Genomic DNA, 27,778 nt, shown 5'->3' with positions numbered 1-27,778 from the left:
TTCTATTAGAAGGCACCAGCTCCCCTTCCCCCAACAGACAAGGGAAGGAATAAAAGTAAGAATTTTTACCTTAGTCACGGGGCATCCCATCCAGGAACCCCCTCCCAATCGGGAGCTGTAACCCTTTGCTTTTAATAAACCTTCCTCTTTTACAACTCCTTCCCTCTCCTGGGTCCGTGCTTCCTTTCTTCGGTTTCATGAGACAAGATGCCAGCACTCACAGAAAAATATTACTCAAACGAAGCCAGAACAATATGACTATGCTTTGTACATTTTGAGCTCTGTCAAAAAGAAATCCTGTGAGGGAGGTGGCAGGAGGGGGCACCGGGGTCCCGAGTATACAGATGACAAAGCATTTCTTCAAAGCAGTGCTATATAGTTAGATCTTTCCTTCCCTCTGAGAATAACCCAGGAAAAGTTCAGAGATGGGAAAACATCTCTTAATACCTATGGTAGGTGTAAACAAAAGATCTGACAAAACTCTGGTAAGCCCAAATGTACCATGTCCACATAGAAAGTTCTTTGAGAATTTTGCAGAGTAAGGAAAAGCTGGACTTACTACTAAGGATTCCCCGCTCCTTCAACTTTCTGTACTCTCAACGTCTATAACAGTACTTGGTATGTAGTGTGCTTTCCGGAACTCCTATCAAACCACAACAGAGTCAAAATGTAAAATGTCAAAATATCAAAGCACTCAATACAACTACCAGGTTTCCCCAAAAATAAGACCTAGCGAGACAATCAGCTCTAACGCGTCTTTTGGGGCAAAAATTAATGTAAGACCGGGTCTTATGTTAGATAAGATACCTAATATAAGACCCGGTCTTATATTAATTTTTGCTCCAAATAATTCATTAGAGCTGGCTCTTGTTTTCGGGGAAACACGGTAGGAGTCCGCAGAACGGGGATTTACAGAAATATAAGTAGTCGTGTACTACATATACAAAATTTTGTTCTCCTGGTGTTTACATCTAATGGAAACACTTTTTTACCAGAAGTAAAGGGGCAAAAAATAAAAAAGGATGCAGTTCCCAAGGCAGGGTAGGAGATCAGGACCTGAAGCAACCACCTCCCGAACGGTCAGAAACACCCTGACCTACGCCTGAATGTTCCCGCCCAGATACGCACTATTTCCAAAGCGCAGACGCAAGAATGGGTGAGGCCGAGGCAGGCGGATACAGGAGTTGATTGGCCGGATTCCGGCGGCCCCACCCCTCTTCGAGTCAGGGGTCAACGTAGTCGTCAGGGCGAGCAAGCTGAGTAGGTGAGGTTTTACTGCAGCGCGTGGCAACTGCTCTGGTGGAGGTGGGGGAGGTCTTGGGTGGGCCGGGGACCTTGTGCTAGGCTTGATAACGCTCTTTGCGTGCGCTGTGAGGACTAAGCGTTTTCATCCGTTGAGAGAGAGCAGGCGGTGTACACAGGGGTTACCCGACTATCCATTTCGCGCTCCCGCGTGCCGGAAGTCGGTCTTCCTGTGACTCCGCCGGGCCGCCGCCGGGTCGGGGTAAGAGGGTTTGGGAACGGTCGCGGGGACCAGGAGGGCGGTGAAGTGCGGGGCTGCTCCATTCGCTGGGCGGGTTTTGGCGCCTCTCCGTTCGCGCTCGCTATTGGCTGGCGGCGCGGTCCGTGAGGCGCGCGCGGTGGGAGAGCCCAGTGCCCTCTGCCAGTCGGGGTCGGGCGGGCGGTGGGGCCGGCGGTGTGTGGGACTCAACTTAGCTGTGCGCGCCTGGCTGTCGGGGAGGCGGAACGTCCACCCTTCTGACCTCGGGGGTCTGCACGCTGGGCTCGTGGAGAAAGCCGCTGAATCCAGGTCTCACGTTAAAAAACGGTACCTGTGTTAGTGACACCGGTTCCTCTGCGTATCAGTATTTCCTTTGGACCCAGGCCTGTGCTAGCGTTTTAAATCTAGTTTAAAAGAACAAAAGTAAGGGCGCAGGGTAGCTGACAGGATTGTGACAAACCTGAGGAATAGGACTTACCTTGATCAGTGGCTTTCAGCTTACGTAGTTGTGACACACATGAACACATTTTTCATCTCAATTTAGGACGCAGCCATCCAGCTAAAGAGAAGTTTCAGGAAGCAGGACTTACTCCCCACATGCTATGCACTCCGATGTTTTCTGCCTTTTCAATTCCATTTTGTTAAATTACATTTTTCTAAACGGTGTGCGTGACCCTTTGAATAATTTTGTGGTTCCCGGCCACAGCCCGCAGTTTGAAAAAACATGTCCCTGGCTCACTTAGTGGGTTCCGACCAGCGTTTGCTTCACTTGGAATAGAATAGAAAATAGGTGCATGATACAAATAAATTGTTTTGTTACCTAAACTTTTTTTTGTTTGCGTGTGTGCGCTAGGGCACACAATAAAAGGTTCATGAGATGGGTCTTATTTCAAAGTTTGAGAGCCACCGCACTGGGTGAAAGCATTGCCACCGATATCAGGGATATATCTGTTTCAGCGATAGATATGGCTGGGGATTCAAACGTTGGCTTGTTCTCTTTTCCTTGCTTCCATTAGTGTTTCAGTTCCTGATGATGGTTAAACATTTCCTATAAATGTAAATTCATAATCTCATTTGATTGGATATTAAGTCACTATTAAATTATTGCTGGTTACCAGAGCCAAGTTTATCACAGCTTAAATCTGCCTTTGAAACAGCAAAGTTGGGATGCTGTTCTTCAGGACAAGGTTGGGTATACCCAGCTATCTGTTTTGCTTTTTTCTGGTGACCATTTCTCAGATCTTTGAGAGCCTTGTTGTACTTAATCCAGGACACTATCATGTTTTGTAAATTTGTTTGGAATATACATATTTTTCCTTTTGCAGCAAGATTTTTCCAACCAGAATTGTGTGTGTGTGTATAAAATATAGGTATCAAGAGTCACTAACTTTAGTCACTTTAGTCATTGATAGAGCTGAATTTGGGTACAGTGAAAGAAAAGATAATTCCACCATACAGTAAGTGATATGATTTTTATGATTGTAAGTACTTTGAACAACAGCAAAAATCTAGACTCCACCTTCAGGTGCAAACCGTATTCCGTTTTTGAATTACTACACTTTTATGCTTCACCAGGTGTATAATGAATCCCAGTATGAAGCAGAAACAAGGAATTCAAGAGAATGTAAAGGTATGTAATAGAATTATTTGAATCTGTTGTAGAAAGCATGTTGTTAGAAGTATTTTGACATAATTTAGCCAAATTTAATCTGGCTGTGGTTTCTATAAATCTTGAATTACTGAATTTTTAACCAGAGACCAAGTACAATAGAGAACTTTTAAAGAATTAATTATGGTTGAATGTTAAGTTTTCTGATCCATGAACCTGGGATATCTTCCCATTTATTTACTTCATGCCTTCTTTAATTTCAGCACTGCATTGTAGTTTTCAGAGTACTGAGTTTTATATTCCTTTTAATTTTTTTTCCTAAATATTTTTAATGCTATTGTAGATTGACTTGTTTCCCTAATTACATTTTCGGTGTGCTCATTGTTACTGTATAGAAATATGATTGATTTTTGTATCTTGTTCTTGAATCCTGCAACCTTGCTGAACTTGTTTATTAGTTCTAATAGTTTTTAATAGATTCCTTAGGATTTTCTGTAAACAAAATTATTATTGCTTTCTTTGTGCTATCTTTCATGAAACTACTTTTTAAAAATTGTTTATGTGTGTCTTTAGAATTAGTGTCTGACCAGAGACAGATTTTGCATCGTATTGCACATATTTCCACAGTGTACCATACTCATTACCATCTAACCTGTTTGTTTTGCAACACTTTTTGAATCCCTATATTATACCGTCATTGGAAATCTTATCCCAAATATTTATTCTTATAATAACAGTAAGGACAGAGTTTGCTTAGTTTTGAATTTTTAATTTTGACTGGCTTCACTCTTAAGGTTCTAAATGAATTTATAACTTAGCTAGGTTCTACCACACAACCTGGGAGTGAGACTACGTCTTTGGGAAAACTGTACATACCAGTTTGCAGATTTGAATTAAATAGAATACATAAAAGCCTTTTATAAGCAATAGCAGTTGTTTTTTGATAGGTTGTTTTCTTTTTCTTTCTTTTTTTTAAAATTTTTGTTGGGGAATATTGGGAAACAGTGGTTTTTCCCCAGGACCCATCAGCTCCAAGTCAAGTCGTTCTCCTTCAATCTAGTTGTGGAGGGCTCAGCTCAGCTTCAAGTCCAGTCACCATTTTCAGTCTAGTTGTGTGGGGCACAGCCCACCACCCCATGTAGGAATCCAGCTGGCAACCCTCTTGTTAAGAGCTTGTGCTCTAACCAACTGAGACATCCAGCCGCCCCATAGGTTGTTTTCTTTGTCTTGCCTTACTATCCTCTTTACATTATTAATGCAAAGTATTATTCAAGAAAAATAATTTATGGATTTTGAGTCTATTGGCTTCCATTTAGGATGATGACAACTTCCCAGTGTGCTCTGTGCGTGTGTGTTTAAACTTTATATTACGAAAATTTTCAAATATTCAAAAATAGTCAATAGTATAATATTAACTTCCCTATTATCAATAATTATCAATATGTGGCCAACCATGTTTTCATCTACATCTCCATTCAGTCCCCCGACCCCCTCCTAATTATTTTGAAGCAAATCCCAGACGAATACTTTATATAATTTCAACAGTTAAGAAAAGTGGAATATTTACTAGCTAGAGTAAAACTATTAGTATCTTGGATATAAAAGGACCTGGTTTAGTCTGGCTTTGCCTTCAAAACAGTGTCCTTTGGTGTTATTTAGCATCTCAGCTTCAGTTTACTTATTTGGTATCATGTTCTTGCTAATGAGAGAATTGGACTAAAACTAGATTTGGAAGCATGAATTTTAGGACGTCATGGATCCTTTGCTAATTACATGTAAACTTCTGGGTGAGTGTGCTCTTGGTATGTTTTTGATTTAGAAACTTCACAGAATATCAGATCGTTTTCCAAAAAAATTAAGACTCATTAATATATAAAAACCTTTTTGGCTTTAAAAAGTCTTGTTCCAATGCATAATCTGTATAAAGAAAATGATAATAGCAATATTATAATTTTGGGCTTTGATGCTATAAAGCTTGCATTATAAAAATTGAATCTTGGGCGGGCCCAGTGGCTCAGGCGGTTAGAGCTCCATGCTCCTAACTCCGAAGGCTGCCAGTTTGATTCCCACATGGGCCAGTGGGCTCTCAACCACAAGGTTGCCAGTTCGATTCCTCGAGTCCCGCAAGGGATGGTGGGCAGCGCCCCCTGCAACTAAGATTGAACATGGCACCTTGAGCTGAGCTGCCTCCCGGATGGCTCAGTTGGTTGGAGGGCGTCCTCTCAACCACACGATTGCCGGTTTCGACTCCCACAAGGGATGGTGGGCTGCGCCCCCTGCAACTAGTAACAGCAGCTGGACCTGGAGCTCAGCTGCGCCCTCCATAACTAAGACTGAAAGGACAACAACTTGAAGCTGAACGGCACCCTCCACAACTAAGATTGAAAGGACAACAACTTGACTTGGAAAAAAGGCCTGGAAGTACACACTGTTCCCCAATAAAGTCCTGTTCCCATTCCCCAATAAAATCTTAAAAAAAAAAAAGTTAAATCTTAGAAGTTGTCTTTTATTTTTGTGACAGTAATTTAGCTGGCTTCTTTCACCATTATTTGTAGCAAGGACTTAAATAAATTAACACTTATTAAGGTTCCAAAGTTATTTTTTTTTCTATTTGTCTGGAGACTGCTGACCAATCTAGAATATAAATTATATCTGAAATGTTGGTGTAACATTTGTTCTCACAGTAGCTGGCATTTGTTCTTCAATTAAATAGTGAGATAATAATCAGCAATAGAAACTACTGTGGGAAAGGTGAACTCTTGCTATGTGAAGTACAGTGTGGAATTAGTAACTTTCTCACGCTGCTTTGGTATCATGTTCTTGCTAACCTTGTTTGAATATTCGCCATTGTTTGCTATCCCATGGTGGCACTATAACTAACAATTTTTTGCAAAAATAGAGTGCTTTCAGATTAGGAAATATATAGGAAGGTATTTACATATTACAAGGAAGGCAGTATTTTTGCCAAAATAATAGCTTGGGCATTTTGCAATATTTAGTGTGCCTCAAGCACTGACATTTTAGCTGTCTCCTAAAGAATGGGCTTGAAGCAAAACTGCTTCTATAGTCAGGTAACAGTTGTGTGTCTGGGGGTTCTACTACTCTTATGTTTGGTTTTGTGTAAAGTATGTCCTTAAAAATTATATTCTTTTGGTGAATACATATAAATGTGTTGTTGGGGATAGTCATGATTTAAAGGAAATCTGAGATGAATCCTTTTGATTAGGGATAGAAGTATTTTGCAGTGTAAATAATTAACCTTTTCGCAATTTACCTGTTTTGTGAGATTCCACCATAAATGTTATGAAGTTTGGTAAATTTCTAGTTTCTGTGTGGAAGATCTTTTTAAGAGGTAATAAAAATATTCCTGTTGTACTGAAATTTCACCATATAGTTTGAAATAATAGAGCTTAAAATTTTGTTACATTTTTGTTTTAGCTAGACATGAGTTGTTGACAAAATGACTATAGCAAGAGCATATATTGAAATGGAGGGAGAAAAGCCACTAGATTTGTGCCAGGTTTGGGCAATACGATTCATTCTTAGAATTTCTTCAAACTTTGTTATAATGTTGGGGGAAATAAGTTTGCTAGTTGATTAAACCATTGTCTTGTTCATATGTAGCATTATAAAATTATATGGTAGATCAAATATTAGTATTCTTAGTGTTTCCTTTTTCTAAATTACAGTATGACTAAGGCACAAACAATCCACATAGCACTCAGTAACCAGATAATGAATTATCTTGATTTTTAGAATAGTCCTATTCCAAGAAGAACTCTGAAGACGATTCAGCCTTCTGCCACTGGATCTCTTGTAGGAAGAGAAAATGAGGTATGTATTATTGAGCAAGAATGGGGTAGAGGTGATACAACTTTTACATTAAAAACATCTGCAGGATTTTCTTGGTTAGAAATACCTAAATCATTGAAATTTGGAACTAATTTAAGAATAATAATTGCATATTCCCTACAGAAGTGGTTTTGTTTTTTTGTAATTAAAGTTTATTTGGGTGACAATTGTTAGTAAAATTGCATAGATTTTAGGCATGCAATTCTGTAATACATCATTTGTGTGTCAGTTTTCTTTCCATCACCACATATTTGATGGTTTTTGTTTGTTTTTATCATTTTTATTTTAACATTTTTAAAAATTAGTTTCCGGTGCACAAAACAAAGTAATAGACATTTATCATTTATATCCCTCACACGGTGACAACCCCCCTCCCCCCATCCACTACTACTCTGACATCGCACACAGCCATTACATTTCCACGGTCTTTATTCCTAATGCTGTATTCCGCTTCTTGTAACTATACATATACATAAAATTGTAGTTGACATTCATTATAGTTCAGCTGCAGGCGTACAGTGCAGTGATCAGGCATCTACATCTTCCCTGAGGTGGTCTCCCTAATGAGACAAATACCCATTGGATATTCTACAAAATCTTTACAACATTATTGATTACATTCCCCAAATGGACTTTCGTAACCCCCTGGCAATCTTGTGGTTACCGACTGTGCTTTCTCTTTTTTTTTAAAGATTTTATTGGGGCAGGGGAACAGGGCTTTATTAGGGAAAAATATGTACTTCCAGGCCTTTTTTCCAAGTTAAGTTGTTTGTCCTTTCAATCTTAGTTGTGGAGGGTGCTGTTCAGCTTCAAGTTGTCCTTTCAGTCTTAGTTGTGGAGGGCGCAGCTCAGCTCCAGGTCCAGTTGCCAGTTTCTAGTTGCAGAGGGCACAGCCCATCATCTCTTGTGGGAGTTGAACCGGCAACCTTGTGATTGAGAGGACGCGTTCCAACCAACTGAGCCATCCGGGAGCTCAGCGGCAGCTCAGTTCTAGGTGCCGTGTTCAATTTTAGTTGCAGGGGGCGCTGCCCACCATCTCTTGCGGGACTCGAGGAATTGAACTGGCAACCTTGTGGTTGAGAGCCCACTGGCCCATGTGGGAATCAAACCGGCAGCCTTCGGAGTTAGGAGCATGGAGCTCTAACCATCTGAGCCACCGGGCCGGCTCCCGCCTGTGCTTTCTAATCCCCTCACCTTCCTCCTTCTCCTCACCCCTCCTCCCATCTAGCAACCCTCAGTTTTTCCTCTATGTCTCTAAGACTGTTTATGATTAGTTCATTCAGTCTTTTCTTTAGATTCCACATATAAGTGAGATCATATGGTATTTGTCTATCTCTGTCTGATTTATTTCACTTAACGTAATGTTCTCTAAGTCTATCCATATTGTTGCAAATGGTAAGATTTCATTCTTTTTTATGGCTATGTGATACTCCATTGTATGTACCACAGTATCTTAATCCAGTCGTCTACCGATGGGCATTTTGGTTATTTCCTATGTCTTGGCTATTGTGAATAGTGCTGCTATAAACATGGGGGTTTTTTGAATTAGAGTTTTAGATTTCTCCAGATAGATACCTAGGAGTGGAATTGCTGGGTCATGAGGTAGTTTCATTTTCAGATTTTTGAGATACCTCCATACTGTTTTCCATAGTGACTGCACCAATCTGCAATCCTACCAATAGTGCACAAGGTTCCCTTTTCTCCACATCCTCACCAGGACATGTTTGTTGATTTATGGATGATAGCCATTTTGACTGTGGTGAGGTGGTATCGCATTGTGGTTTTTATTTGAATTTCTCTAATGATTAGTGAGGTTGAGCATTTTTTCATGTCTGTTTGCCATCTTGTATGTTCTTTTTAGAAATACGTCTCTTCATGTCCTCTGCCCATTTTTTAATTGGGTTGTTTGTTTTTTTGGAGTTGAGTGAGTGTTTTTTTTTTTTTTTAATTGGGTGGGGAAGGGGAACAGGACTTTATTGGGGAACAGTGTGTACTTCCAGGCCTGTTTTCCAAGTCAAGTTGTTGTCCTTTCAGTCTTAGTTGTGGAGGGCGCAGCTCAGCTCCAGGTCCAGTTGCTGTTTTCTAGTTGCAGGGTGCATAGCCCACCATCCCTTGCGGGAGTCGAACCGAAAACCTTGTGGTTGAGAGGGCGCGCTCCAACGAACTGAGCCATCCGGGAGGCAGCTCACCTCAAGGTGCTGTGTTCAATTTTAGTTGCAGGGGGCGCTGCCCACCAGCCCTTGCGGGAGTCGAGGAATTGAACTGGCAGCCTTGTGGTTGAGAGCCCACTTGCCCATGTGGGAATCGAACCGGCAGCCTTCGGAGTTAGGAGCATGGAGCTCTAACTGCCTGAGCCACCGGGCCGTCCCCGAGTGAGTTTTTTATAAATTTGGGTTATTAACCCCTTGTCGGATATGTCATTGAAAAATATCTTTTTCCATTCAGTAGGATCCCTTTTTGTTTCATTGATGGTTTCCTTTGCTGTGAAAATACTTTTTAGTTTGATGTAATCCCACATGTTTGTTTTTTCTCTTACTTCCCTTGCTCGAAGGGATATATCAGTAAAAATCTTACTCCGGGTAATGTCTGTAAAGTTTCTTCCTATATTTCCTTCTAGGAATTTTATGGTTTCAGATCTTACATTTAAGTCTTTAATCCATTTTGAATTTATTCTTGTATATGGTATAAGGAGGTGGTCCAGGTTCATTTTTTTGCATATGTCTGTCCAGGTTTCCCAGCACCATTTATTGAATAGACTGTCTTTACCCCACCATAAATTCTTGCTTCCATTTTTGTAGATTAAATGACCATATAGGCATGGATTTATTTCTGGGCTCTCTATTCTGTTCCATTGATCTATGTGTCTGTTTTTATGCCAGTACCATGCTGTTTTGATTACTATACCCTTGTATGATTTGATGTTGGGTAGTGTGATACCTCCTCCCATTTTCTTCTTATTTCTCAAGATTGCTAAGGCTCTCTGGGGTCTTTTATGGTTCCATATAAATTTTAGGATTATATGTTCTATTTCTGTGAAAAATATCCTTGGTAGTTTGATAGGACTAGTGTTGAAGCTGTATATTGCCTTAGGTAGTAGCATGGACATTTTAACTAGACTAATTCTTCCTATCCATGAGCATGGTATGTGTTTCCTTCTATTTGTATCCTCTTTAATTTCTCTCTTCAGTGTCTTATAATTTTCTGAGTAAAGCTCTTTCACTTCTTTGGTTAAATTTATCCCCAGGTATTTTATAGTCTTTGAAGTAATTGTAAATGGGATTGTTTTCTTAATTTCTCCTTCTGATATATTATTATTTGTATATACAAATGTAACTGATTTCTGAATATTAATTTTGTATCCTGCTACTTTACTAAACTAAATTTGTTTATCAGTTCTCATAGTTTTTTGGTGGAGTCTTTAGGGTTTTCTCTATATATTATTACATTATCTGCATGTAATGACAATTTTACTTTTTCCTTACCAAATTGGATGCCTTTTATGTTTTTCTTGTCTGATTGCTGTGGCTAGAACTTCCAGCACTATGTTGAATAGAAGTAGAGAAAGTGGGCAACCTTTCCTTGTTCCTGATCTTAAGGGGAATGGTTTTAGCTTTTCCCCATTGAGTATGATGTTAGCTGTGGGTTTATCATATATGGCCTTTATTATGTTGAGATGTGGTCCCTCCCTTCCCACTTTCTTAAGCGTTTTTATCATAAATGGCTGCTGGATTTTGTCAAATGCTTTTTCTGCATCTATTGATATGATCATATGATGTTTTATTTTTCATTTTGTTAATGTGGTGTATCACATTAATTGATTTGCGGATGTTGAACCACCCTTGCATACCAGGAATGAATCCCGCTTGATCATGATATATGATCTTTTTAATGTATTGCTGAATTCTGTTCACTAATATTTTGTTGAGGATTTTTGCATCTCTGTTCATTAGAGATATTGGCCTGTAGTTTTCTTTTTTTGTAATGTCTTTGTCTGATTTAGGGATCAGGATGATAGTGGCCTCGTAACAAGTGTTTGGGAGCCTTCCCTCCTTCTGGATTTTTTGGAAGAGCTTGAGGAGAATAGGTGATAATTCTTTTTTGAATGTTTTTTAAAATTCACCTGTAAAGCTGTCTGGTCCAGGGCTTTTGGTTGTTGGGAAGTTGTTGATTACTTTTTCAATTTCCCTGGCGGTAATCTGTCTATTCAGGTTTCCCATTTTTTCTTGAGTTAGCCTTGGAAGGTTCTATGCTTCTAGAAAAGTGTCCATTTCTTCCAGAAGTCTAATTTTTTGGAATATTGTTGCTCATAGTAATTTCTTAAAATTTTTTGTATTTCTGCGGTGTCTGTTGTCACTTCTCTTTCATTTCTGATTTTATTAACTTGGGTCCTCTTTTTTTGGATGAGTCTGTCTAAAGGTTTGTCAGTTTTGTTTATCTTCTCTACCAACTCTTGGATTCATTGATCTTTTGTATTGTTTTTCTGGTTTCCATTTCATTTACTTCTGCTCTGATCTTTATTATCTCCTTCCTTGTACTCCCTTTGGACTTACTTTGCTGTTCTTTTTCCAGATCTCTTAAGTGTGAAGATATACAGTTGATGAGTGATTTTTCTTGTTTCTTTAGGTAGGCCTGCATTGCTATGAATTTCTCTCTTAGGGCTGCTTTTGCGGCATCCCATAGATTTTGGGTCGTCGTGTTTTCATTTTCGTTTGTCTCAAAATATCTTTTGATTTCTTCCTTGATCTCCTGTGGTTGAGCCATTCATTATTTAGTAACATGTTATTCAGCCTCCGTGAATTTGTGTGTCTTCCAGTTTTTTCCCTAATTTCATTGCACTGTGGTCAGAGAAGACAACTGGTATGATTTAAATTTTCTTAAATTTATCAAGACTTGTTTTGTGGCCTAACGTGGTCTGTCTTGGAAAATGTCTATGTGCATTTGAGAACGAGTATTCTGAAGCTTTGGGGTGAAATGCTCTGAAAATATCGATTAAATCCAAGTGGTCCAATGTATCATTTAAGGCTGTTGTTTCCATATTGATTTTCTTTTGGAAGACCTGTCCCTTGGTGTCAGAAGTGTGTTGAAGTCCCCTACTATGATAGTGTTACTGTTGATCTCTGTCTTTATGTCAGTCAATATCTGTTTTATGTTATTAGGTGCTTCTCTGTTGGGTGCATAGATGTTTACTAGGGTTATGTTCTCTTGTCGGATTGATCCCTTTATTATTATATAGTGCCCATCTTTGTCTTTTAATATGTTCTTCATTTTAAAGTCTATTTTGTCAGATATAAGCATTGCAACTCCAGCTTTTTTCTCACTTCCATTTGCATGAAATGTCTTACTCCAACCCTTCACTTTCAGCCTGTGTATGTCTTTTGATCTGAGGTGAGTCTCTTGTATACAGCATATACAAGGGTCTTGCTTTCTTATCCACTCAGCCACCCTGTGTCTTTTGATTGGAGCCTTTAATCCATTTACATTTAAAGTGATTATTGATAAGTACATAGTTATTGCCAATTTTTTTTTATTTGTAGTTAGTTTTCATCTTCTGTTTACAGAAGACCTTTTAATATTTCCTGCAATGCTGGATTGGTGGTACTAAATTCCTTTAGCTTATTCTTTTCTGGGAAGCTCTTTATCTCCTTCGATTTTAAATGATAGCTTGGCTTGATAAAGCAATCTAGGTTCTAGGCATTTGTTTTCCATCACTTTGAGTACCTCCTGCCACTCCCTCCTGACCTGCAATGTTTCTGTAGAAAAGTCATTTGATAGCCTTATACGAGTTCCCTTGTATGTAACCCAGTGTCTTTCTCTTGCTGCTTTTAGGGTTCTCTCTTTGTCTTTAACCTTTGCCATTTTAACTGTAATGTGTCTTGGTGTGGACCTGTTTGGGTTTATCCTGGTTGGAACTCTCTGCACTTCCTGGGCTTGTATGTCAGTTTCCTTCACCAGGTTAGGGAAGTTTTCGGACATTATTACTTCAAATATGTTCTCGATCCCTTGCTTCCTCTCTTCACCTTCTGGTATTCCTATGATGCGCATGTTGTTGCGCTTGATGTTGTCCCAGAGGTCCCTTAAACCATATTCATTGTTTTGTTTTTTATTCCTTTTTCTTTTTGTTGTTCTTTTTAGATGATCTCTGAACTTGTCTTCTAAGTCGCTGATTCGATCCTCTGCTTCATCTAACCTGCTGGTAATTCCTTCACGTGTGCTTGTTCTTTATTTCAGTTGTATTCTTTAGTTCATTATGATTTCTCTATCCTTTATGTCGTCACTAAGCCCCTTAAACATTCTTATCGTCAATATTCTGAACTCTGTCTCTGATAGGTTGGTTACCTCTATTTCATTTGGTTCCAATTCTGGAGGTTTCTTCTGTTCTTTTATTTGAGACGTGTTTGTTTCCCCATTCTGGCTGACTCTGAATATGCAAAAGAATTGCATATTCTTTTGCTTCAATGTATTCAGTATATCCCCTAGGATTGTTGGTTTTTGCTGGGTTATCTTATGTAGTATGTGACCTTTATATTTGACTTGCACCACTTCCCTATTCTCCTGTGCGTGTGCTCCAAAGGTGACTCTTGTGTTGTGTATATTGTCCTGTTAAAGTCAATCTTTAATTGCTTTTGGCTTGTGAGTAGGTTGGGTTGACTACTAGGCTGACTAGTTGTGAGACGTGGCTTTGCCCACAGTGGATGTTCTGCGTGAGGGTTGAACGCTCAAATGAGGCTTGGCCTCTATGGGCTCTTGTGCCTGTAGAGAATTCCCTCTGGGTGTGTCACTTGTTGGTTAAACCTGTAATACTCTGGTTTGTTCTGGAGTTGGCCTCTGGGTGTGTTGAATCTTGTGCCTCTTGAGCTGGGCCCTGGTGGAGGGCAATTTCAGAACAAAGCAAATCACCAAGCACAACAACAACAAAGAAAAAACCAAATACATGTAAAGTGTACCACATGTAAAATCACCCGATAACCCACACTCAACACAGGCAAAAATATCAAAAATACAGAAACAAAACAAAACAAAAAAAGCAGCGCCAGTTTTGGCTTAAGCCCACCAAATAACCTCCCGGTTGTCCTCTGCTGTACCAAAGAGTCCTCTCTGTCTTATGCAGGCAGAGCCAGTCACCTGGTGCTCAGCATGACCTTGGAACTGCAGTTCTAGATGAGTGGGGCTATGTGGTCTGGATGGTAGTTTTAGAAAGTAAGTGCAATTTCTGCTTTAGCCTGCATATATGCGCACAGAGAGTAGCACAACCAGCCCTTTGCCCATGTCTCCTGAGTCTTAGAGTACTTCTTGCGTGTGTGTGTGTGTGTGTGTGTGTGTGTGTGTGTGTATGTGGAGGGTGGGAGATATCTGAGCTGCTGAAAGCCCAGAGCTGGGTCTGCTGCCTGCTGCTGACCCCTGGGTGTATCTCCCCAGTTGTAATTGCCCTGCTCTAGGCAGGCCAGAAAAGGTGGGGGCAGGGGATGGAGGAGTCTTCTCTCTCTGAGCCCACAGTGTCACATTCTTTCCAGCCTCTTCCCTGGGTCAGAGCTGCAAGCCGGGTCTCCCCAGATCCTGAGAGCTGTGGCTCCTCTGTAATCTGACACTACTCTTCAGTTTAGGGGCCAGCTTAAGTCTCTGGAAGGGTGTGGGTAGGATTGGGAGCATGGGGGGAGGGGCCCAGATATGTAGTTTATGTCTTTTGTGGGACCTAGGGCCCAGCTGGAGGTCTCAACTGTGGTTACTGCCTCAAATGTTGGATATACTGTTCTTTAGGTAGGAGAGATCACCTGTGGGGACGCAGGGAAAGAGCCCACCTCCTGGCTCTTTTGGTTTCTGTTCTGTCGTGGGACCCCATGCATCTCCGGAGCCATGGATGCGGGCCGCATCTGCACTCTGCTCCCTTCCCTCTTCCCCTGCTCTCCCAATTTGCCCACCTTTAAGTAATCCTCTTATGAGTCTCTTAGCTGTTTTGTGTGATGAGCAGAGAGCCTTTGATGGGTTATAGATGTTCAATTTGTGGTAAGTTCCATAGGAGAACTCAAGAAACCACCTCGTTGCCGCCATTCCTATGACGTCCAGTTTTTATTTTAATAGTTCAATTGAGGAAGTTCAAAATTGGTATGAATATCTGTAGTAGAACTGGGGCGATTTAATAAGTTATGAATTAACCTACAGTAGTAGTGTTGGATGTTTTAAGAATAAAATGTAAGATTACTTCATTTACTTCTGTATGTAAAATTATGGATGAAAGTGTCTAGACTTTTGCTGGTGTAAAATATTGCCTTACCGTTGTACTAAATTATTTAAACAATAAAAATAATTTCAGGTAAGCCTTAGACCAAGTCTAATCCAAGATAGTTGTTGCAAACGAAATTCCTAAAATACAACTGCCTTTTGATAGAGTTTTAAATCGTGTGTTTTTTTTAAAGATCCAAAGATGTCAAAAGGATATAGACATGAGTGCTCATTTTTTATGACAAAACCACTCAGCTTTTTTTATTTCTTAACAAATTTATTAAACAGTGATTGCATATTCTTTTTAAAAGTTTTGCATGTTTTGCTTCTACATTATCTTTGATTTTTTTCTTTTAATATCTTAATATCTGCCTTTAACCAATGGCTCCTTTCTCCTTCCTAATTTTTCCTCCTTTCTTGGACTCTAATGATACATGTCTTACTCTAGCAGTTCTTTCTTCTAAACACACATTCTTCAGAAGTTGTTTGCCTGCTTTAGTTTCCAAATCCACTTAGCTTTCTAGTTTATTAAATAAAAATGAATGATATTGATGTACGTATTTCCATTATAGTTGTTTAAAAGCTTGTCCAAAACGAAACATTGGAATGACCAGTTAACATCTAATACTTCAAGCTCTGGAGTTGTTATTGTCCCAGAATATAGTGAAAATAAAAATCCTGAAGGAATTACCCAAGAAGCGTTTGATCTTATGATTACAGGTATGAAAAAAAAATTATATATATATAAAACTTCCACATTAAGTTTTAATTGTAATAAAGGTAAATAGTATTTGTTACACTGTTATGAATTTTGCTCACAGCCTCTTAATCTGCGGACACTATTAGATACTGTAATGTTTTTGATAATTAAATTTTCTCATGGTTGTAAATATACAAACTCTGTAAATTTGGACAAGTCGTGACTGTTTGGTGAGTTCCAAATATGGATGAAATATTAAAGAAAATGGTAGTGATTAATATGGAATCTTTGATATTGGATTGCCTTAAGGGTTTACAAGATTTGGAAATAGTCTTTTCAGAAGAAAAGTGCTAGAGACTGAATTTGATGAGAGAAATTTGAATATACCAGGACAATATAAAATAAGGGAGCCATTAGAAACATGGCTGAAGTAGAGGGAGTCACGATAAATGAGCAGCACTGTGCCTATAATAAATACTAGTTTTTAGTGGCATGGCAGTGGACCTCAAAAAAGGAAGCTAGTGATGGTTTTTAAGCATTGTGGAAGATCATTGGATAAAAAAATTGACGAAAAAAGGTAAGACATAGAGAAGTTAATTGAATTACCCAAAGTCATAGTGACATTTGGGCTCATTTTGATTTGCCTGGAGGACAGTAAGGAAAAAGATAAGTAGACAATAGGATTTTATCAGGCAAAAATAGGAAAGGTTGGCTGCATGGAATTAAAGAAGCTCTTTAGTAGTATTGTAGAATAAATAGGTTTTGTGACACTCATCTGACTTGGTTAAAATGAACAAAGATTTGCAGCCAAAAAACCCACTAAAGTCAAATACAGAAACAACTATACATATTGTTAGTATAACCACACAGATGAAAAAAATTAATCCATGTAACTTGAACATAGGACTGTAGTGGGATATATTGAAATCCTCAAAATGTTGGGGAAAAATAAAATAGAAAAAAATTGATTTGGTTTCTAACTTGAATCTTTTAAAAATGAGTATTACTAAGTAGAATAGGTAGTACTAAGATTGTAAATTTTATCGAAATGTAAAAAATTATTGGTTTTTTACAGCAGCATCGAACAGTAGTGGTTTTCAAAGTTATATGTAAATCATTAATTTATTTTAGAAAATCCATCCTCTCAATATTGGAAAGAAATGGCAGAAAAACGGAGGAAGGCACTCTATGAAGCACTGAAGGAAAATGAGAAAGTATGTACTGAATATAATTTGTGGCATTTTTTAACATTTCAGTTTTTTAACATTCTTTCTGCTGCTTAGCATATTTGGTTATAGCATTATAAACTAGTTTTAATTTGGGCCTAAGAAAAGTTGTATTAGGAAGGCAACTCTGTTACCAGAATTATTATACAAAAAGAACCTATTGTATTGAGAGTCAAAGATAACACCTTTGTTAGGAACTTGATTCTAGACGTGTTCATTAATTATATACTTGGAGGCATATAATTTATGGAATACTGAACTTTATTTATGTTGTATAGCTTCATAAAGAAATTGAACAAAAGGACAGTGAAATTGCCCGCCTAAAAAAGGAGAATGAAGAATTGGCAGAAGTAGCAGAACATGTACAGTATATGGCAGAGGTTATAGAGGTATGTATTTAACATTCACCTGATTCAGAATCATCTATTTTTCTATAATAGTGAGATAGTAAGAGTGATCAGTAAGTGTTTGGGGTCTGGAATCAGATTTCCTGACTTTCAGTCTTTGCTCCCTGCCTGGCACTGTTGAGTTTGTTGAGTCAGGCGGGTTATTTATCCTGTCAGGGCTTCATTTTCCTCATCTATAAAATGAAGATTAATAGGACCTACTTCGTAGATTTGTTATGAAAATAATGAGTTATAATAGATGAAAGTTAAGAGAGGTGCCCTCACCTATAGTAAGAGCCCAATAACCTTTAGATATTATTTATAAATAATTAATAATATTAAGAACATCTGTTTTCTTGTAGGGATTAAAAAAGAATTGTGTCTGAAAAATACGTGTAATATTGTATTTCAGTTGACAAAGTTTTAGACAGTTTTAAATTAATGCCAGTGTGATATTACTGTTATTTATAAAACTGTTAATTGGTACACTAAATAAGTTTGGTGGTCTTAATCTGACTTCAAATTTAGAAGTAGCTGATGTGTTTGTAAGAATTAGCCTGATGACTGTTACTTTACCAGTCTTACCCTAAAAAATGTCTTAAACTTAACTCATGTTTGCAGAAAATCATCTTGCAGATGGGATGAAAGATTTTCTTTTGTTTCTTCCCCCTTTCTTCCACTGCCCCTGCCTCCTCCTCCCCCTTCCCCCCCCCCCACACACTCTCTGGTTCAAGCCATTGTTTCTCAGTCTACTTGTGTAGGACACAGCTTCCTGGCCCATGCTGGTATTATGAGCCTTGCGCTCTCCCAGCTGAGGCAGTCTGGTTGCCAGTCGTTGGTTGGCTGCTCAGAGCAGCTCGCCGCAGCGCTTGCCAGCTGCAAGATTTTCAAATCAAAACTTCTTGTACTGAATTGCTTACATTTTATAGCTGTGACAGAATTAATGTTGAGGTTTTCACTTGGAAGTACTATAATAGGTGTTTCAACTGCCATGAAAGTGTTGGTGCACAGCAGATTAGGAAATTAGGAAACCTGGTCCTTCACTGCAGATAGTTTGAGAAGTACTGATTTCATTTGTACTCTGAAAGCATTTCAGCGCTTTAAAAAAATGATCAATTTATAAAGCCCAATGACTTAAATATGATCTAGCATGGTAGAGACTTGACATAATACTTGATTGTTGGTAAGTAAATTTAATTGAGAGATATGAAAAGTACCTCATTACAACATCGAGGGTTAATTATATTAGCATCTGATAATGGACTTGGGTTTTAAAGTTTTTGCAATAAATTATTGGTTTATTTAAAAGAGATTGAAAGGTGAACCTCTCGATAACTTCGAATCACCGGATAGTCAGGAATTTGATTCTGAAGGAGAAGCTGGTGAGGATTCTGAAGTGGAAGACTTGGAAATTGGTACATGTGCTGAAGAAATTGTATCTTCCTCTACAGATGCAAAACCATGTATATGAAATTCATTGATATTTGACTCTTGAGAAGTTACACTGCCAAGGTTTACCTCCATTATAGTTCTTTGTAGCAGAGCACATAACTTTATGCAAACTTGAAATCAAACTTCCTTGTTTGACTCCTGGGACCCTGTTATCGCAATAAAATACAAACTGTGTATTTTTAACCCGTGATGTTTTATGTAGATAGTATTTTCTCCGATGTCACACATGACAATAATACAATAAATAAACTTGTCTCCTATTGAGCATTATGTGTATCTTGGAAGAATGAAGTCTAAGGAGCCTATGTAGAAAATTTGTCTATTTCTATGGTTTTATATTGTTTTCTGTGTATTCCTCTGTTATTTTGGAGGAAACAAGGAGAAAATGAATGTATCCCTCTTTAGACTGAAATAGTTGAGATTTTACTGCCAAATCTGGTTGTACCTCAAGCTCATTTTGGGGACTTAATTTCCAGACCCCTATGACCAGATACTCTTCCTGAGTAGTTTTGGTAACGGGAGTGTAAGAATCTGGTTTCAAAAGCTCCCAAGTGAACATGATTAGCTGTATCAAAGCTCAACTGGCTGGCATGGTCACATTCTTCTTCGAAGCTTAAAATGGTGATAATTCTCTAGGAAGCATAGTGAGGGGCAGGTAAAAATCCAATTAAGAGTTGCAGGAATAGCTGAGAGTTCTGAAATTTTCACACATGTCATATTTGGTATATTACAAAGTGTGTGTGTGTGTGTGTGTGTAAGAGAGTGTGTGTGACTAAGAAATAAGAGGGGTGAAATTAATTAGGGGTTTCCCATATATATTGTTCTGAAGGAAAAAGAAGACAAAGGGAAATTGCAAAGTATACAGCATTGGGATTGAATATGTTCTGTGAGAAGTATACAAGTACCTTTGTATAAATTTACACTAAAGAACAATGTCAAGTATTAAAGGATTACATTAGGCAAGTTACTTGTCCTTATAGAGCTTTTTCTTTGTTTTGTTTTTTTTTTTTGTAATTAAAGTTATTGGGGTGACGATTGTTAGTAAAGTTACATAGATTTCAGGTGTATAATTCTGTAATACATCATCTATATATCACATTGTGTGTTCACCACGCAGAGTCAGTTCTTTTTCCATCACCATATATTGGTTTTTTTTGTTTGTTTTTAAGGAGGGCACAGCTCACAGTGGCCCAGGCCGGTATTGAACCAGCAACACTTTGGTGTTATTAGCACCACGCTCTAACCAACTGAGCTAATTGGCCACCCCCTTTATTCTAATATTGATATAAAATCTACCTCAGTGTCATTGTGAGGATTAAAACCTTGACTATAGTGCCTGAACTAAATGCTTAAAACTGGAAGCTATTGGGGCCAGCCCGGTGGCTCAGGCGGTTGGAGCTCCATGCTCCTAACTCCGAAGGCTGCCGGTTCGATTCCCACATGGGCCAGTGGGCTCTCAACCACAAAGTTGCCAGTTCGACTCCCGGTTCGACTGCCGCAAAGGATGGTGGGCTGTGCCCCCTGTAACTAGCAACAGCAACTGGACCTGGACCTGGAGCTGAGCTGCGCCCTCCACAACTAAGATTGAAAGGACAACAACTTGACTTGGGAAAAAAAAGTCCTGGAAGTACACACTATTCCCCAATAAAGTCCTGTTCCCCTTCCCCAATAATAATAATTAAAAACACAACAACTGGAAGCAGTTATTAATCTATAGCAACATTGTTCAATAATACTTTCTGAGACGTTGGAAATATCTGTGCTGTCCAGTATAATAACTAGTTAGCTGTACGTGGCTGTTGAGCATTGAAATGTGGTTATTGTGAATGAGGAACTGAAATTTTAGTTTATATTTAAGTAGCCACATGAGGTTAGTGGCTACTGTATTAGACAGTGCAGCTCTTTGTTTTAGGTATTGGCCACTAGCCTAAAGATAGAATTGAAAGGTGGCCAGATGACGCAAGCTCTGAATAATAGGGTTGCTGGTTCGATTCCCACATGGGCCAATGAGCTGCACTCTCCACAACTGGAGTGAAGGACGACTTGGAGCTGATGGATCCTGGAAAAAAACACTGTTCCCCAATATTCCCCAATAAAATTTATTTTTAAAAAAATTGAAGAGCTAAATTTTATGTATTTTTTACAATAATATAATAATTAAAATCTGGGTTCGGGAGGGGGAAATCAGCTGAGAGGCTGTTAGAATGAGAAGAGCTAAGTAGAATAGGATAACTTGGCAAATAGTATTAATGGAAAATTCCAAAAGTGCATTAACCAGGATTTGGTGGTAGGGAGCAAAAGGGGGGAAGAATTGAAGAGAATTACAAAATTTAAGAGTTAAAAGTATTAATCTTCTAGAAGAAAATATAGGAAAAAATATTAGTGACCTTGGATTTGGCAAAGATTTCTCAAACGGGACAAACAGCATGAAGTGTATCAGTAACTCGGGCTTCATAAAAGTAAAAAAAAATCTTTTTGAAAGACTTGTAAGAGAACGAAAAGACAAAGCACAGGCTGGGAGAAAATATTTGCAAAACATTCAGCAAAGGATTTGTGTCTGTAAAGAGTTCTTACACCTCAATAAGTACACAACCTTATTTTTAAAGTTGGGGGGGAGATTTGGACACTTCATCAAAGAATATATACAGTTAGCGAGTAAGCACATGAAAAGATGTCAACATGACCAGTCATTAGGAAGTTCAAATTAAATCTACAGTGAGATGTGTACCTATTGGAATGGCTAAAGTTTAAAAAATAATGTGATCATACCAAGTGTCAAGGATGTGAAGCAATAGGTACTCCTGCAGTGCTAGTGGCAGTATTAAATACTATAGATGCTATAGAAATGTTCAGCAATTTCTTAAAAGTTAACATACATTGCATGTGACCCAGTCATTCCACTCCTAGATATTTAAGAAATGAAAGCATATGTCCACGTGAAGACTAGTCTGCAAATTTTCAGTTTTATTTGTAATAGCCAAAATGTTCATCAGCAAGTGAATGAAGCAATGAATTGTGGCATATCCATACATTGGAATATTGCTCAACAGTAAAAAAGTGACGATTGGTGTACATAACCTGGATAGGTTTCAATGATGTTGAGAGAAACCAGGTAAGAGTACCTACTGTATGCTTCCATTTAAGTAAAATTACAAAACTTCAAACTGTAGTTTGAGAAAAGGGAGTACATGCCTAGGAATCTTGGGGTGGTTTTGAGGATGGATTTCAAGAGGAAACTTGGGGTGACCCTAGTAGGTGAAAAATTTGTAAGAATTTAAATGATGAGTCTGATTTTCAATTAGATATCAAATGTCGACAAATGTCGGCCTGGTGTGCAATAGATCATACCATGTTCTGGTAGAAAACAATCTCAGCCCCAAGATACGGCAGCTGGAAGACCTGCACTGAAATAGGGCTGAAAGGATGCAAGTGGGGCACCCGTCAGTGTCCACTACAACAGGTTGGGTTAGGATTTGGCATTTCTGGGTGTGTTGGCTTAATGTCATCTAATCCAAATGAACCATTGCTCCTCATAGTTTTATAGGTAATACATCTTCCCATGAATTCCCATTTTATAAAGTTAATTTCCATGAGGTAATTTTAAACAGCAGTGCTTTTCATAAGTTTGGTTATTGCAGTAACTGGAAATTTATATGGAAGTTTTCAGCTACCTAAAAGAAAACACTGAAGAATCATATATTGACTTTTATTATTTATTTCAATTTTCCAGTGTTGCAGATAGCTGCGTCATGGAACTGGATTTAGAGAAGTTAATTCCTGTGAAAACCAATTAGGAAATACAGTACCTCAGCAAAATTCTCAGGCCATCCAGACCAATTCTCACTAGCCAACATCTGCAGATGGTATTTTAAAGTGTTGCAGTCTTTAAGTTCCTGCACGCAAGACAAGTTATTGCATGTCATGACAGAGAGGACGTAGCAAGTCCAAAATTTAACCAGGAGGTGATTGTTGATTTCACTTTTGATGGTAGACTCAAGTCTGTTATCAAAAATACCAGTGAGAATGGGAATAAACTCCAGATGTTTTGCTCTTTTCTGGTTGACAGGGTTTAAGTAACACCAACATGCTACACTCTGGAGCAGCGGGATTTTTATTTTTGGTGCCATATTGTGATTTTGCAGCAAGTGAGCTACTTCTTTCATGTACTCAGCTGCAAATTTCCCAGCAGTTGGTCCTCCTGTAAAACAAGTATTTGCATTTTCAGAAGTTTTTGGTATATTTAGTAAGCTAGTGACATGGTGTGTTCATGTGTTCATATTCTTGTTGCTATATACTGACACTTTGGATACTTGGAGTTTTCCTCTTTTTCCCCATCTTGTTTGCTGCTGTGAGGATGAGAAAATGTGTGTTGCTAAGAGTAATATGAAAAGCATTCAAAGATTCCTGCCTGCCAGTTGTCTTTCATGAAGCATCCAGGAGTCCGTATTTCAAGGTGAAGGAAACCTGGCTGGTTCACCTAGCAAATCTCCCTCATCTCATTCCTGATTCTCTGCCTTCAGTATTTGAAAAAAATTCCAGAGCATTAGAGCAAACAAAACCAAAAGGCTGAGATGCAAAGCTGGATCTAGCATAAGAGGTTTTTCGTGAGTCCATTGCTCTGCCGTTCTCATTCTTGCCCATTCTTACAAATTTCTAAGTCCAACTCTTGCAGATCTAGGACCAATATGACCTTACAAGGTTTTCCTTGCTTTGGTTACTGACCTAACCTGGTCCTGGACTCTACTTTCATCATATAACTGCATCTCAGAACTTCCTAGTTCAAATCTCAAACTCCAAGAAGGCATTGGATGAAGACTACATGGTGAGGAGTAGCTGCCATAGTTGGCCAGATTCTAGCCACTGGAATTTTGACCTGGATTGAATTTCTCTTACTTGCACTACCACTGTGCAAAATTACCGTGATCCCAAAAGTGTTCTAGTCAACAAGCCCTTTCCTTCCCACCAGTACAGCTAAATCTAAATAACATAAAGGGTTCTGATCCTTTTATAATTAGCTAGCTCTTCCCCCAAATGGGAATACAGCTATGTAAGGAACTGAGCCTGCCTGGTGTGGTGGGTGTCATTTACCCCTCCTTCACATGGGAGTTCTGTGTTTGCTGTATTCTCTCTAACTCTGTGCCAGTGGCGCTCAGCCATTCTGACACCTAGAACCCTTTGGTCCTTGAAAACAGCAAATGTTTTCTCTTATGGATACCATTTGAAAGATTTAGTCTATCAAAGTACATCTAAGTAACTCATTTTCCCATTAAAAAAAATCTCCCTGTGACACATCTACCAACCGGAGCTTCTAATTAGGAGATGTGTTGTTAAGGACTATAAAATTTCATTACATATCCTGAAATTTATTAGGAGTGAGTTTGGACTTGACAATCACTAGAGTGATGTGTGTTTAAATGGCTTACCACTTAATTTTCTAGCCAAGTATATATATTGATCGTTGCTTTTCACAGATGCACCTATTGGCTTTCCTGGCAGGTGTTTCAGGAGCATTAAGTTCTTAATGATTTTTCTAAGCTATTTTCTCGGTAATGCAGTTTTACAAGTTAAAAAATCAAGTAGTTTTACTCTGTTGGAATCATATTGCTAGGTTGGAATTATATCAACTTAGTATAGATTCTTGGATTTTTTATGATAATGAGAACTTTGATAGTCAATTCCAGTATATACTATATTTTTAATAAAAGTGGGAGAACAATCAGTATTATTTGACAGACACGTTTTTAAAACGAGATCCTTGAGGAGAAAATAATTGGTAATATCTTTGGTGGTACAAAGACAACTAATAATTTAGGCAAAGGAAATGTCATTGGAATTTTAAGAGTAGAGCTATGAAAATCACTAACAGTGTTATAACAAGCACAAGGATTTTGAAACCCCTATTTTAGCACAGCTGGTTAAGTCGGTACCTGTGAAGGTCAACAGTCCGATTCTATAGGCGGCTTGAGCCCTCTTCTCAATGGCTAGAGATTTGTTCTTCAACATATGACCAAGTACCACAATTTTTTCTTTGTGAAAAATACTCTCGGCTGGAGGGATATGTTCTTCCTCTTTCTTAATGAAAAGGCCCTTAACAGTGACACTCCAGAATCTCTGGAGGCACTGATACAGCCCCACAAAATACTGATAAATCTGAGTCCAAAATTGCACATAATAAACACGGGTCTTGGCCATTGTGTAAAAAAGGCCAATGGTGCTTCAGTTATACCACTGGCAGTAACAGAACAGTCAAGAACTCTGGAACGCATCACTTAGCAACACAATAGAATGGAATACACAAATCGGGAAGCACTGTGCTGGGGATTTCGGCTGGGAACACATGCAAATAATGTGCTTTTTACCCTCAAGGAGTGCAGTTTCCTTTTTCTCCAATTAGCTTGACAAAAAATTGGAGAAGTGAATATTATCCTCATTTATAGATGAAGGAATTTCACGGTAAGAATAAATTCAAATTAAGAATAAGGTGTAGTGTGTTGTGTATATACCAACTCAAAGGCATGTGAAAAAATAAAGCAGACTGTACACGAGACTAGTAATTCAAAAATAATTTTTATTTTAACTTACATGATTGAAACTCTGATGAATACAAATGCCACAATACTAAAAGCACCCCCTTAAACCAAAATAAAATGCAGAAGTGAATACAAAAGATAATGGAGTTATTCATGCAATATTCAAAAAATAAACCAAACAAAATACTAGCGTTTGTGATTTGACTTTCTATAAAAAGAACCATTTCAACCAACTATAGACTGTACAATGTACTTTTAAAATGAAGGATATATGCATATATATAATATTTATAAATATACAAACATATATACAGATAACTTCACAGTTAAAAAGACTATTTGCCAGGAAGCCTGGCAAACAATTTTCACTTCAAAATGAGTTGTTTTTAAAGGTCTTGCTAAAATGTAAATATTTAAAATGACATCTAAATGGTATTTTATACAAAAACATCCAGAGTAGTTATTATTCCACAGTTTGTTCCACTCACACATATTATTTGATATCTTGGCATATCCCACCTCATACACTCTTAAGAGGAAGAAAAGTTATTTAATAGAAGCTACTGAGTGGTCTTGTATTTTATTTAATGGACTTGATACCTTGATTTGAGCAATTACTTGAAGTTGTTATTTAACTATTTGGCCAAGGGATCCTTGCAGTGGGGAGTGACCTCACTTGGGGTAGTAACCATACCTCAGGGCGGTCTTCTTCCTAATCTCTTGGTAACCTTTACAGAAGCAAGGATCACTGTTAATGTCCGTCTGCTTCGCTCCATTAGGATTTGTCCAACTTCGTATTCTTCCATCTCAAAGAGCATCCCAGCTTTCTGAATCCATGGCTTTTGGTTTTGATTAGTCTTAAGCAGCAAAATACCTCTATTGTAAAAGTATTAGGTTGGTGCAAAAGTCATTGCGGTTTTTGCAATTATTTTTAACCTTTTAAACCGCAATTACTTTTGCACCAACCTAACATAAAAGCTCTTGTTTATTAAAAAAATTCAAACTTTGTCTTTTTTTTAAAAATGAGTATGGGTATAATCTTATTAAGGTAGTTCATAGTCATCTACCTGTCTTTTTACCATAATGGAAACATGCTTTTGGAATTTTTAGGGTGAAGAAAAGAAATAGTGGAGAGTTGAAAAAAATTAAAAAAACATTAAACTCTTACAATGTCATTTTACCAGGTTCTGCAGGCAAATTTTTATTTGAAGAAATTATTTGTGCTTTGCGTTTAAGGTAAAATTAGGTAACTAAGGGGGCCACTGAACTCTGAGAGCACGACAGAAAAACTACAAGATGTACATATTCATCAAACTATCACAGGACTGTTTCACCTACTAGAAGAACTTCCAAAAAAGTACAAAGATGGCTATTTAAAAATTCCATACATATTGGATATGACAGACTCTTTCACTAGGTATTGTCAGACGCAATCAATGATGTAATCTAAATTACACACAGCGCTATTGTACTAGCGGAAGGAAAAGTACATGGGTACTGTGAAACCCGATTGTGAATTCTTTCTATAACATGTTAGATTTCCAGACGACCTCAACAGAACTCTTCAACTTTTAAACATTCCAGGTAAATCACAGCACACTCTTGATTAAAAGGGCCTTTTGTTAAGACAGCTGTTAGGCAGAGCTAACTGGTGATTAAAAGGCTGTGGCTACTTCAGTTCCATGACGACCTCCAACTTTAACACAGTCTCGAGGAAATCTGTCCAATTGTTCATATGCCAGCCGCCCATCTTCTCCTGGATGTACAACAGGAAGAAAGAATATCAATTTGAACTTAACTTTTTAATTCATCACTCTGGATAATAAATTAATACCAGTTGCTTAGATATGAACTACTGTTTTTTGCTAATGTTAGGTTTAGGTAAGGAAAGTAATTTTCTGTTGTTATTAATTATATTGTTTCTATTAGGTAATGTTTTGAAAAACCAAGAACTTTTGAGCTAATGCCAGAGACTAAAAGAATGCCAGGGTGAGAAACAAAATAGAACCTGTGAGCATGTGATGTTAATGATTTCACATAATAGATTTATTCCTGAGAAGCCACGTGGATTGTATTTTAAGTGCATCAGGGATTTCAATATGACTGCTCTTTGACTTCAGTGCATTGAACTTTTATGTAACTTTTACTTCTATACATTCTATGAGTATATTGGTACATACAAATGATCTTTCATAAAAGTCAAATTTAGGCTTCCAACTTTACCTAAAAAAATTACTCTTTGCCATGTAAACGTGGTGATGACGTCTACCACCAATAGCTAGTTCAGTTTTGTCAGTAGTACTAT

At 38.1% G+C, this 27,778-nt stretch overlaps 3 protein-coding genes across 11 annotated transcripts in view; 1 reads left to right on the top strand and 2 right to left on the bottom strand.

Moving 5' to 3' along the window:
• The first annotated feature begins 1,161 nt into the window (after nt 1–1,161).
• On the top strand, nt 1,162–19,126 carry GMNN (geminin DNA replication inhibitor). Of its 4 annotated transcripts, none has more exons than XM_033092507.1 (7): nt 1,162–1,264; nt 3,077–3,131; nt 6,867–6,944; nt 15,752–15,899; nt 17,011–17,093; nt 17,384–17,494; nt 18,801–19,126. In XM_033092507.1, the coding sequence occupies exons 2-7, from the start codon at nt 3,084–3,086 to the stop codon at nt 18,960–18,962; spliced, it is 630 nt and encodes a 209-aa protein (XP_032948398.1). In that variant the 5' UTR covers nt 1,162–1,264; nt 3,077–3,083; the 3' UTR covers nt 18,963–19,126. The 4 variants fall into 4 exon arrangements, with proteins under 4 accessions (XP_032948398.1, XP_032948400.1, XP_032948399.1 ...); XM_033092509.1 differs by lacking the exon at nt 1,162–1,264 and adding an exon at nt 1,273–1,305; XM_033092508.1 differs by lacking the exon at nt 1,162–1,264 and adding an exon at nt 1,312–1,504.
• A 3,459-nt stretch (nt 19,127–22,585) lies between these two features.
• ARMH2 (armadillo like helical domain containing 2) lies at nt 22,586–25,267 on the bottom strand. Its single transcript, XM_033092506.1, has 2 exons — nt 24,871–25,267; nt 22,586–23,141 (listed from the first exon to the last, which is right to left on the bottom strand). The coding sequence occupies exons 1-2, from the start codon at nt 25,133–25,135 to the stop codon at nt 22,714–22,716; spliced, it is 693 nt and encodes a 230-aa protein (XP_032948397.1). The 5' UTR covers nt 25,136–25,267; the 3' UTR covers nt 22,586–22,713.
• Nucleotides 25,268–25,491: 224 nt separating this feature from the next.
• The window catches only part of RIPOR2 (RHO family interacting cell polarization regulator 2), a 192,079-nt gene continuing 189,792 nt past the window's right edge, over nt 25,492–27,778 (bottom strand). For all 6 annotated transcript variants that reach the window (XM_033092499.1, XM_033092501.1, XM_033092500.1 and 3 more), the window contains one exon: nt 25,492–27,229. In XM_033092499.1, the coding sequence (XP_032948390.1) occupies nt 27,129–27,229 (101 nt within the window). In that variant the 3' untranslated portion in view covers nt 25,492–27,128. The remainder of the gene's footprint in view (nt 27,230–27,778) is intronic.

Source organism: Rhinolophus ferrumequinum, chromosome 22 (genome assembly GCF_004115265.2).
Source record: "Rhinolophus ferrumequinum isolate MPI-CBG mRhiFer1 chromosome 22, mRhiFer1_v1.p, whole genome shotgun sequence".
Taxonomy (NCBI): Eukaryota; Metazoa; Chordata; class Mammalia; order Chiroptera; family Rhinolophidae; genus Rhinolophus; species Rhinolophus ferrumequinum.
The sequence above is the reverse complement of the archived record's forward strand: the minus strand, read 5'-3'. Positions and strand labels throughout refer to the sequence as shown.

What these genes read in the sequence shown, in the direction of transcription:
- GMNN (XM_033092507.1), top strand. Translation starts at nt 3,084, where the DNA reads ATGAATCCCAGTATGAAGCAGAAACAAGGAATTCAAGAGAATGTAAAG. An exon ending in GTTTGATCTTATGATTACAG is followed by an intron (nt 15,900 to 17,010) that starts GTATGAAAAAAA and finishes AATTTATTTTAG; the next exon opens with AAAATCCATCCTCTCAATAT. An exon ending in CACTGAAGGAAAATGAGAAA is followed by an intron (nt 17,094 to 17,383) that starts GTATGTACTGAA and finishes TATGTTGTATAG; the next exon opens with CTTCATAAAGAAATTGAACA.
- ARMH2 (XM_033092506.1), bottom strand. Translation starts at nt 25,135, where the DNA reads ATGGCCAAGACCCGTGTTTATTATGTGCAATTTTGGACTCAGATTTAT. An exon ending in CGGACTGTTGACCTTCACAG is followed by an intron (nt 23,142 to 24,870) that starts GTACCGACTTAA and finishes CTTGTTTTACAG; the next exon opens with GAGGACCAACTGCTGGGAAA.